Source organism: Labeo rohita, chromosome 21 (assembly GCF_022985175.1).
Source record: "Labeo rohita strain BAU-BD-2019 chromosome 21, IGBB_LRoh.1.0, whole genome shotgun sequence".
Lineage (NCBI taxonomy): Eukaryota > Metazoa > Chordata > Actinopteri > Cypriniformes > Cyprinidae > Labeo > Labeo rohita.
In genome coordinates this window covers 4,306,675-4,318,280 of record NC_066889.1, presented here as the reverse complement: position 1 = coordinate 4,318,280, position 11,606 = coordinate 4,306,675, and the positions used below count along the sequence as shown (strand labels likewise).

Sequence of the window (11,606 nt, the reverse complement as noted above, 5' to 3'; positions counted from 1 at the left end):
TTGTGGAGGTGACGGTGGATGGAGTGGAGGAAGTTGTGGTGAGAAGACACTGGAAACAATCCACAGTCTCCAAGAATGAGTCAGAGGTATTCATACTGACTGTTTTCGGGTCCGGTCTTCTGTTATGGAATGTGGACACAGACACAGACTGAGAAAGCAAACAAAGTCCTTACTAAAAGTAATGAGCAGATAATGGCAGGTAAGTAGCAGTTCAATGAAGGGTTGGAATGCGTGATGAGAATTAAACTGAACTTTATTTGCATGTACAGGTGCCAGAGATCATGGATGGTGGAGCAGATGGATGAAGAGCACACACCTCATCAAATGGGGTAGATATACAGGTAATCCTTAACATTAAACATAAAGGAGGGGAAGACACACTGGAGATTTTTGCTGGAGTTCATCGCTAGAGATCAGGAGAACAGGTAAGTCCACTTTAAATAAACGAGACTGGACAATGAGGAGAGATGAGGTGTGTGCTAAAGTAGTGGTGCTGATGAATGAATCAGATGAGGTGCAGGTGTGGCTGGTTAGTAGTTGGGTGAGGGTGTGCACTGTAATTGGATGGACTCAGAGCCCGGCCGATCCATGACACTTGTGGGCAAAGATGTCAGACTTCAGTAAATATAATAAGATTGATTAAATTAATGATTAAAAAAATACCACTTATATTAATATTTTTATTATATTAAGTGCAACATTATATCTGGTTTAGAATTTTATATGAGCAAATAACAGAAGCACAATTAATATTTAAATGTACATTTTATAGAATCAAAGCAGGAATTCTCAGTCCAATCTCATGAGAACACCTAACTGTTTCTCACAGTGCCGATTTGGTGTATACTTTGTATACTGTTATACCGTTTGTATACTGGTACTGGGACGCTACCAAAAGGAAGTATAAAGTAAAAGAACCTCTAAGTGTAACAATCAGTGAGGTGTAAGCCAAATGTACAAAAAGGTATGAATGAGATCATTTTAATTTATATGAATTTGCCACCAATTCCATAAAACATAAAACAGTTACTAATTGCCATTAGAGTTTGTTAGATTTACAACTATTTAGTTTTCAGTGTTAACTGTGCAATAATCTAAAGTCAACAATAAAATCAAAGACATTACACTGTATTAAATATAATAAATAAAAAAACAACATGTTTTTCACTAATATATATATATATATATATATATGTGTGTGTGTGTGTGTGTGTGTGTGTGTACTTGTTTTTGCTACATTGTGGGGACCAAATGTCCCCACAAGGATAGTAAAACCTGAAATTTTTGACATTGTGGCTCACAATGTTAAAAAAATGATTAAAAATAGTAAATGATGTTTATCTGAAAGTGTAACGATGCAAACATGTTTTCTGTGAGGGCTAGGTTTAGGGTTAGGGTTGGGTTAGGGGATAGACAATACCGTTTGGTCAGTATAAAATCTATAGAAGTCTATGGAAAGTCCCCACAATTCACAAAAACAAACGTGTGTGTGTGTGTGTGGCTATATGTGCTTCCATTCACGTCCATTTTAAGTGCCTCACTGTAACCCAGGTTTTTTTATATGTATTTATTTATTTTTGTACTTAACTTTTTTTGATCCTACAACATTGCTTTAGGGAACAATTACAATAATACCTAGCCAATGACATTTACAGAAATCATATTTCTAATCTTTTTTGTTCATAGAGACTTCTTTCACCAAAATGCAGATTTGACTTGATTTTCGAAATCTAGCAAATATGGTATTACATGCAGTAACTTTGTCTGCTGTCTTGAAAACTGAAAATACAAACACTTTTTGAGGGGTGTGTGCCAAGCACAATGAAATTACGGTGGCCTCAATTTTATAGACTGTAACAAACCCTTTCCCATGTACTGTAAAGGAACTCGCCTGTATTTGTTTGTGATTATTGTGATTTTAATCTGAAAAAAACTTATTCTGGTAATCCCTTTTTGTACTCCTAATAACCCAGTCCTGATGCACTGATTGTTGTCATGCTTAAATATGTTCTATAAAAATCCTGACTCGGATACCTACGGTGTATCAGCATTATGAGTCAACCACATCAAACCGAAAAAAAAGAACTGGCTTCACAATTACAGGCTACCTGCAACAGTTTGCCCGAACAAACTGCTCATTACGCCCTTCCATACCTATATAATTAGAACAGTATTGCAAAGGTATTTTCCATATGATGAAGCAGATCTGGCCAGAAGCGGCCCTACTTTATTTGTCCAATAGGAGCTGTTTTTAGATCCAACTATGTAGTTTATCTAGCCCTGATTTGGATATGCATCAGCATGCTAGCAGCTTCATGCAGTCTTTATCACGACAGGCATCAAAAAGACAGCATGCCTCATTAAAAAGAAGTGATGTCATTAAATTTATTGGCAATTTCCTTTTTGACATTATCATAGCAGCACCAAAGAGAACTGTTACGCCGGCTCCAGCCCCACCCCTTTCGTTCCCGTCTCCCTCCCCGGATGCTGTGATCAAGGGTAATTACCTGCACAGACATAGCACTGAACAAAGCAAACAGGGAGTGGCCCCAAATAGGAGGTCTAGACTTGGTGTCTCTCTGCAGTTTTCTCTTCCTCATTCTATCAATTTATATCTATCAATCTATTTGTCTATCATTCTCGATCTATTTACTTAGATTTTTTGTTCCTAGCCACCGTGTGTTGTGCGTTGACAGAAAACAGGAGAACCAGAAAAGCAAAACAAGAACATACAGGAATATTGTTGGTCTTTTACAGACTATTTGACATTTACTTGGCATACAGGAAGTGACTGTATTTTTCATACTTAAATTTGTATACTGCGTTTTGGAATTGAACAGTCTATTGATACAGGATGCATCTAGGAGCTTCCTATGAATTTGACATTTATTTACACTGTACACTTGTAGAGTAAAAACGGTAATATAGTGGTACACAGACATATTATTTAGAATAAACCAAAGCATGTAGCAATTTAAAGTTTTTCTTAAACTATTTATCAAATATGTGTAAATAAAACATGTTATACTGTTCATGAATAAAACATTTGGTAACACTTTATTTAAATGACCAATTCTTACTAATAACTAGTTGCTTATTAGCATACATATTACCAGCATATTGGCTGTTTATTAGTACTTATTAAGCACTCTTTAATGTCTTATTCTGCATGACCACATTTTAGATCCCTTAAACCTGCCCCACACCTAAACTTAACAACTACTTTTCTGACTATTATTAAGCACCAAATTAGGAGTTTATTCAGGGAAAACTCTTAGTTAATAGTGAATATGTATTCCCTATTCTAAGTGTTACCAAACATTTATTAATATTAATAATTGGAGTAAACAGTTCTGTTACTAAGTAATGGAAATTTTGAAATATCCAAATGTAAAAACTTTTGCATTGTGCTTAAGCTTATTGTTCTTTCAGATGACTGAACAATTTGTATACTATATCTTCACTCATGTCCTACTGTTATTCTTAGTTATACTTGTGCTTATTGTCCAAATTGCTTTTCAAAATGGCTTTCCAAACATCCCCTTTTTATTTTCTCCTCAAGCAAATCTGTTTCAGTTAACCAGCCTAAACAACAAACTGTCAAGCAATACCACATCTACTTTATGCAATGGCTTGTGTTAGTATAATTACAGCTCAATCTAAGTGTCTTTGATTTCTATTTCTACTGAAACCATTTGCCCTTTGGTGCCTTATTACAGTAAATGAAGCTGATTACACAAACTTTTGTTGTTATACTTTAGAGGAATATAGTTTCCTTCCTCAAACATCTGCTGTACTGTGCACATAATGCTTGTATAATTTCCGAACATTATGTCACATATATGATCTGGATGCTTTAAATATGTGAATAGCGGAAACTGATTAGTGGTTTTGCTATTACTATTGCTCATACAAAGGTTAGAGATTTGAATAGTATTAAACTTAATCATGCAACCTTCAAATTCCTCAAACTGTGTGGTTTATCATTGTGATCTCATGAGTACTGGTATGTATTTTACAAAAAATGTGGTTGTACCACACGCATTTACCTACATTAATAAAATGCACAGTATTGACCTATTGGCAGCATTTAAAAGGTACATTACTTACATATAAACAACTTTATAGATGCACTTATTTATTGATACTGAATTTATGGAATTACTCAGTTAATACTGTTGTATTTATGATAATTGAGATTATGTTTTCATTCGCATTGTTTCAGTGCAGTTCACCCATTTACTTAATCTGATAATATAACATTTCATTGTTCTGTGTGACTTCTGGTGCCAACTCTTTTCAAATGATTACACAGTGTCAAACAAGACTACACCTGAATAACATTAATTCTTTAATCGTTTAACTATTACTTGTCATGCAATATTTACAGTATTTTGTTTGCCATGGGACACAACTTTGCTCAATATGCTGTGTACTCCTCAAATATATTGCCTAAAAAAGCTTTACGACAACGGTTTTAGGTCAGTGATATTAAATGTCATTGCATTGCAATGCTCAATTGCACATTATCATTTCGTCTTCTTTGGCATTAATTAAATTAAAGGACATACCCATATTTGATGGCATTTTGTGCATAAATTGGTGAAATTACAACTTGATTTGGAATGATGCATATAACGTACTTAATCAAGTACTAGTTTTTGAAAACAGTAGGTAGGAAATGTAGCAAGTTGGTATATTATTATTATAGTATGTGCACATCACAGCTGTGAGTATATCAGCATTTTTACAACAGTTTTGGTAATGTGTCTCATCCAGTGAGAATTTAGTGTGAGATGTAGAGTCTATGTGGTCGACTGCAGGCCAAATTTTAAGTAATGAACTCTTTGTCTTAGCTTTTAAAGCCAAGTGGTATCAAGGGCTCTCAAAGTATCAACATTAATATTTCATGTTTGACTTGAAGATACAAAGCTCTTCTGCCCTGTCTCTTCCTCTTTCTTTTTAGTTGTGTCTCTTTTTCTTTCTATCGTTCCCCTTCCCCTTGTCCATCCATCTGGAGTTGATCAGCTCATTTCCTGACTAGTATTACAGTGAACAATTATCTTCAGATCGGGAGACAGCGGGACTTGAAAGACTCTGAGTAGCAGGGGGCCGAAGAGCAGATGAAAAAGGGGGCACATGTGTCCCATCACCTTAATGAAATCAACCTGACCATCCCGGAGCGACTCCCTCTGCTAACACGACACACTGTCACCACTCACTTACCCCTCCACTCGCACCAAACCGCACAACAAACACACTCAAGCTGACCTGTCACATCTAATATACACTCAATTATACAACTCTCAGACTGTCATGGCTAAGTGGCTACTTCTCTGACTCAATGATTTTGGTGGACAAAAAGCGTAACAAGTCAGCGTTTCCTTAGTTTTCAACCTTTCACCCTGTAAGAGATTTCCAAAATAATGGTAAAACGCTAAGAGGAACATAGATTAACAGTTCATAGCTGTCAATCCTTGATTAAGTGGAAACCATGTCCACCAAAACAAGCAGAGAATTGCTCATTTGCAGGCCTGCCAATCAACTAGAGGACAGGCAGAAAACTACTAAAGTTCTTTCTTTCCTTTTTGTCTGAGGGCGCATGCCGGGGCACTGACATTTGAACTTGTGGGCGGAGGGCTCCTGACAGACCCCTGTGGCAGTCTGCTCCCATTGAAGGTCCGTTCTAGCGAGAGGACTTCAGGGGGAGAGTCCCTCCCACTCTGACTTGCCCCACTGTGCCTGGCGTCTCTCTCTCATTAAATGTTGTTGGGGTCGGAGGCAAACGTCTGCTTGGGCTGGGGGGCAGGAAGGATCGCATTAATGAAGGGGACACCCGCTGTCCAGGTGTCGGGTGACATGCCGTGCCCTGTTTGTGTTTGGGTCTAGAGGGTTTATTGTGACCGCACTTGTGAATAACAGTCTTGGCCTGTTTCGTTGTTTTAGATTGCATTCTAATTTCTTCAGAGTCCATATTTAGAAACCATTCCGAAGAGTTCTTTGAGGTGAACCGACACCATTTAGGTCAAGAATGAGTCCAACTTAAGGTGATGGAAGAACTCAGAGCGGATATCTCCAGGGGTAATTCTTCTTCACGCTTTTGCTGTGGCAACCAATATTTTTTGTACCATTCCCTACATTTAAAAAACAATTACGCCAAGCTAGGGCCTCGACCTAAATTAAAAGCCTGTCTCTGTGTTGTAAACCCTTCTCATAAATCAAGGCTTCCGTGCATTGCTCAGTCACTGTCTGTGAGAAATGAGAGGTCGTGCTAGGGCCCCTTCATTTACTTGTGGGCGTTTACACGGAAACTTTAGTCATGAAGGTGGGTGAGTCATGAACCCTAATGGCTTCATCGGTTCAGGGATCTGGCATGGCGGCAATCTGTGATTACAAAGCATGGCACATCTCCAGGGATCCAATAAGAGGACCCAGAACCAAAAAAGAGGCCAGCCTGAATGTTGTTTGTTTGGTCCTTCTCTGTCGGGATTTTTGTTTTGTTTTGTTTTTAATGAGGATTTGAAAGTCTTTTAATTCATTACTTTGCCTTAACAATCAGTGTGGAGCTACATATTATGTATCGTCTTGATTAAAAAATATATATCCGTCAATTAATTTTGCAAGCTGCTTGTCCTATATAGTGTTGCAGGGACGATGGAACCCATTTATAACATTAACAAAAAAAAATTAATTATAAGCTTTAATATCACAGTAATAATGACTTAACTTTCATGCAACGTTACGTTAAGAAATTATGCCTTAATATATTTGTCTGTAACCCCAGAGTGAACATGCCGGAGGCAACTGTGGCAAGGAACCACACCATAACATAACATACTACATTTTAAAGAAACAGTAACATTTTCAGTTCTTTTCTTAAGACATCACTTAGTCAGCAGGTATTTGTCAACAAAAAGGTAGGCTTGCACAACAGGGAACCTATCATGTGTTGAGTGAATCATTTTTTATATTACATGATAATTTATTTGCCTCTAAGTAATACCTTCCTCCCTTGAGCTAATTGAAGCTGGCGCCATCCTCCTTTGGTGGGTAGCAATTTTCTCTCATTACAGCAAATGTTTGCTCATAAGAGAAGGCTCCGGAAGCCTAATAAGGTACTAATAAAAACAAAGCGATGACAGTTGCTGTCACCTGTGCCAAGTCTTGTCATGCAGTGTAATTAGCGAGACAAGGCTTGTGATCCATTATTCTCTGCATTATCTGATTTCAAAGACAATGCATAAGTTGCTCTCCTCAAACGAGATTCGTATTGCATTGCGCCTTCTTACTTTATCCCTTTTGATCCTGGACTTGTCCTGAAAGTATCTGGTTAGCTTATGCTTAAAAACTGAACTGAGGTAGGTAGATAACATCTGCCAATCTCGATCATGTTCAGTTGACAGAAATCCCTATTGAGTAAAGAATGATCAAGAAGTGATATGGCCAGGCATCAAGCTTGATTTGATGGATCATATAGCATGTGTAAAGCTGGGTAAATAGATGTGTAAACAGATAGATTGTTAGATTGAAGAAATGTAAATACCTACAGAAGCATTCCTGCACTGCGAAGCTGAGCCCATAATTACAATGCTCAAGGTGTGTCCAAACATACCAGAAAAACCAGGAGCACCGTTTTTGACATTTTCTGAACTCTCTGGCTAACCTCCCTCCATTTATGTATAAAGGTCAAAGAGATCAGACAGGAAGGAAAGAGGATGTGTTGGTCAATTTCAGAAAGGCTTATCCTAAAGGGTAATTTTCCTGCATCTCCTTTGAATGGTATATTTAAGGCATAACGTTGCTTTTTCTTCTCTCTCTCACGGTGAGTATTTCTCATATGTCTCCTGTCAGCTCCTATGATACTCAACTGCAAACGTGTGTCCTTCTCATCTATCACTACAGTTCAGCAGTCTTTCTCAGTCCGTCTGCGCAAAGAGTTGGATTGTGCTCGACAAGGTGCCTAAGGGCAGGGGCGTGACGGCTGAGTGTGTGCATGCGTGTGTGTTTGCGTGTGTGTGTATGTGTGTACAGGGAGGCGACTCCTCCTGAGTGGAGCCGCTAAACTGCCACAGTTTCTCCCCCGAGGAGAGGCGCCTTTCATCTCCCCGCTCACTGGCGCCTTCACAAACCTCAGATTGTCTGTGAAATCACCCTGCTTAATAAACGCGCTGAGGCTCCTGGGAACGACAAGCTAGCAGAATCTCACCCTGCAGCATTAGTGCACATACAAACACACATAAAGACCAGTCCAACAAGCAGCTGATTGCTGCTGCAGCTATTCATTACAAGAGAAGAAGGGTGATGTTTATTTTAAGTGTGATTGCCCAAATACCCCAAGTGTCATGGTTACAAACAATTCCCCCATCTAAGACGAGACCAAAAGCAATCTGTCTCTGTTAAATGCCTTATTACTGTAGAGTTTCTCAGCCTTAGTGTCCACAAGACATAAAATTCATGATAAATACATTTCCTTTCTCTCTCAGAGCGATAATTTGTTTCACTTTGAAACTAACTCTTGTGTTTGAAGAGTAAACACCCCAATGCTTTCCGTTGCCAGGAACAAATACTTTTTCCGAGGAGATTAGATGGCGTGCAAAAGAAACAGCAGACAGCAAAATAACTTTTTAAAGCAAATAATAACACTCAATTTATACCTTGGATAGTAATGATACATTGCATTGCAATGCCTCGAGCGCTGTTTCTTGTAGTGGATTATTCCTTTACATTTTACTGTTTGTAGGCCTTACAGTACTTTATTTGAAATAAACCTACTGATACTACAGTAAGAAGCAAATGGGCATTCACTCAGAAGACACTCTTGCATTCAGAAAGTGCTGGAAGCAGATCAGCAGAATGAAACAAAATGCTTTTGTCTCGAGTTGAATTAAAAAAAAAAGTTTTTAACACTTAAAAACGGCACATTTATGGTGGGAAGCTGATAAAACTGCATAATTTGTCACAATGGTCAGTCTGTTTACATGAAACACATGTCTAATAAACTGCTTAATTAAGAATTTTGGGAAACAAACTGCATGACCCTAGAAACACCAACAGAATTACTTCATTTATGTTTGTTGGAATAACATAACTACAAACAACGAACTCAGATAGCTCTTTGAGTGTTTAAACATACAAGTCACTGTAAATGTGTGCAATTCGTACCTTTCTTTCCTTTTAATCCATAGCTCTACTTACCAAAACTCCAGAATGTTTTGCTAAATTCGTCGCTGTCATTTTGTCAGTCAGAATGATTGACACTTTCTTACAAACTCAGTAAGCCAATCACGAGTAACAGAACGCGCTGCCAAATTCATCAGCGCTCTCATTGGCTAAAAGTTCTACCGTTGCCGCGTGCTGCTGAGCAACGGAGCGCGCGCCTTAATTTGGCAGCGCTCTGATTGGCTGAAAGTTCTGTTGTGGCCGCGTGCTTCAAGGCATCAAAGGCTTCATGCTTTTTGCATGAGACGTCAGAGTGACTTTGAAGTTCGGGCGTCCAGAGGCTTGTAGCGAGGAGGATGTCCGCGTCCGCGAGCTTGAAGGAATCAGACGGAGATCGGGACATGGAGCAGCGCAAAACCCAAGTGTCAAGCCATCCATTCAGCGTGGAGTCTCTTATTTCTAGCCACAAAACCAGTAAGGACTTTGAAAGACGACGCGAGGATGTATCCAGCCAGTTTGCAAAGACTGACATCAGGGATTCTTGTGGTTCGGCTGGAATACAAAAGCACTTTATGCAGACCTCACCCGTCAAATCGGAGTCCCCTGAGCCGGATGACTGTACACCATGGGTTATGAACTCTAGATTCTCTCAAACTCGTAAGCAATTGAATTTTCTCAACTAACTACTTATGCATTAAATTAATAACCGTCATAAAAATTTTTTATCAAAACTTATAAGAGATCTAAAAAAGTGGCAATACTGTCTTCTTAATTTAGAAATTAAACGTATTTGATGATTCATTTTTATTAGGCATTTTGCAACTAAAAGCGAATGCATGCTTTATAGACTGTAAAAGTATAAATTTAATGAAAACTAGAGGGATATGAGGGCCTGCTGCTCTAAAATAAACAGTTGCATATTTTGTTTAGAAGAGCTCTGATTTAATTAAAAACACAGCAGTAGTTAATACATAAATAAAATGAAGCAAAACACTTTTCCTGATTTTCCCATTTTCTAAACAACTTTGTGTTTAAGCAGATTATGTAGATATCTAAATATACTACTAATTACAACAAAAATGTTATTATAGCTTTATTTAAATGTTAATTATCCCTACCCTTACATGCAGGATTATTATTAAAATTATCGAAGCAAAAAAGAATGAATTTAAAACACATTCACATGCATACATTATGCAGACTTGTATAAAGTGTATGTTTTATTTCGTTTGAACTATGAAAAGGCTATAATTAAATTATTCGCGTTATAAGCTACCCTAAAATCTACAAGAAATGTATTGATTGTATGATTACGTTTTGCTACACTGACGTTTAAACTAAACATTCTTTTCCCACCACAGGCCAGGTAAGTCCCTGTCCTCTCCGCAAACACAAGACCAACCGTAAACCCCGTACGCCATTCACCACCTCACAGCTCCTGGCCTTGGAGCGAAAGTTCAGACAGAAACAGTACCTGTCCATTGCCGAGCGAGCAGAATTCTCCAGCTCCCTCACCCTCACAGAGACCCAGGTGAAGATCTGGTTCCAGAACCGACGGGCCAAAGCCAAACGTTTGCAAGAGGCCGAGCTGGAAAAGCTCAAACTGACTGCCAAACCTGCCCTCCACCCCAGTTTCAGTCTGCCTCTTCCTCTTGGAACCCAACTTCATTCGGCCGTCTCACTCTATGGCCAGTCATATCCCTACCAGAGGCCTTTATTGCCTGTTGCTCCAGTGGGACTCTATGGAACACCTTTAGGGTACAGCATGTATCACCTGGCTTGAGAAGAAGCGCTACAGTATGGACTAGTACTGATCTGTGGATGTACAGAAAGACGATGTTTACAATCTTTGGGTGTCCAAGTCTGAAAAAAAAAAAAGCAGCAACCAAAAAATTAAAATAAATATTTCATAATGTGCCTTCACTAAATGCGGGACATTTTACCTCACTTTCCACTGACTGAAAGTTCAAATTTTACCCTGTGGATGGATAATTCTGTTGCCAAACCTTTTGTGTATATTTGTGTCATACATCTTTATGTAATATATTGTAAAACTAATTATTTTGTGTACAAAGTATTGAGTTTAAATTCCACCACATTTAATGTTGTTGGATTTTTACCCTGCAAGAATGTGTTCTGACAAGTTCATTACACATTGTTTTCACTTTTCTAAAGACGGTTGCCGTACCTGTAGCTATAATTGACTAATGATATTTTCACAGAGGCCGTGTTTGAAACGGCTAGTTAAATACTTTTTTTTATGACAAATACATTGGTATGTTCACACTGAGAAATTTAAAAGTAAGATTTTTACAGAGTTTTACACCAAAAGTTTACAGACTTTTTTCTATACTTTGTGTTCACATGCAACCTAAATATCAAATTTGACAGTGAGTATGGTATATGCAAAAATGTTTCTGAAATTAGTCACTTGTAACTAAAATGTG

The 11,606-nt window shown here is 38.1% G+C and overlaps 1 protein-coding gene across 1 annotated transcript; it reads left to right on the top strand.

Annotated features, from left to right (window-relative positions):
• The first annotated feature begins 9,414 nt into the window (after positions 1-9,414).
• Positions 9,415-11,077, top strand: msx2b (muscle segment homeobox 2b). Its single transcript, XM_051092460.1, has 2 exons — positions 9,415-9,816; positions 10,521-11,077. The coding sequence occupies exons 1-2, from the start codon at positions 9,516-9,518 to the stop codon at positions 10,940-10,942; spliced, it is 723 nt and encodes a 240-aa protein (XP_050948417.1). The 5' UTR covers positions 9,415-9,515; the 3' UTR covers positions 10,943-11,077.
• The last annotated feature ends 529 nt before the right edge of the window (positions 11,078-11,606 follow it).

What these genes read in the sequence shown, in the direction of transcription:
- msx2b (XM_051092460.1), top strand. Translation starts at nt 9,516, where the DNA reads ATGTCCGCGTCCGCGAGCTTGAAGGAATCAGACGGAGATCGGGACATG. An exon ending in CTCTAGATTCTCTCAAACTC is followed by an intron (nt 9,817 to 10,520) that starts GTAAGCAATTGA and finishes TTCCCACCACAG; the next exon opens with GCCAGGTAAGTCCCTGTCCT.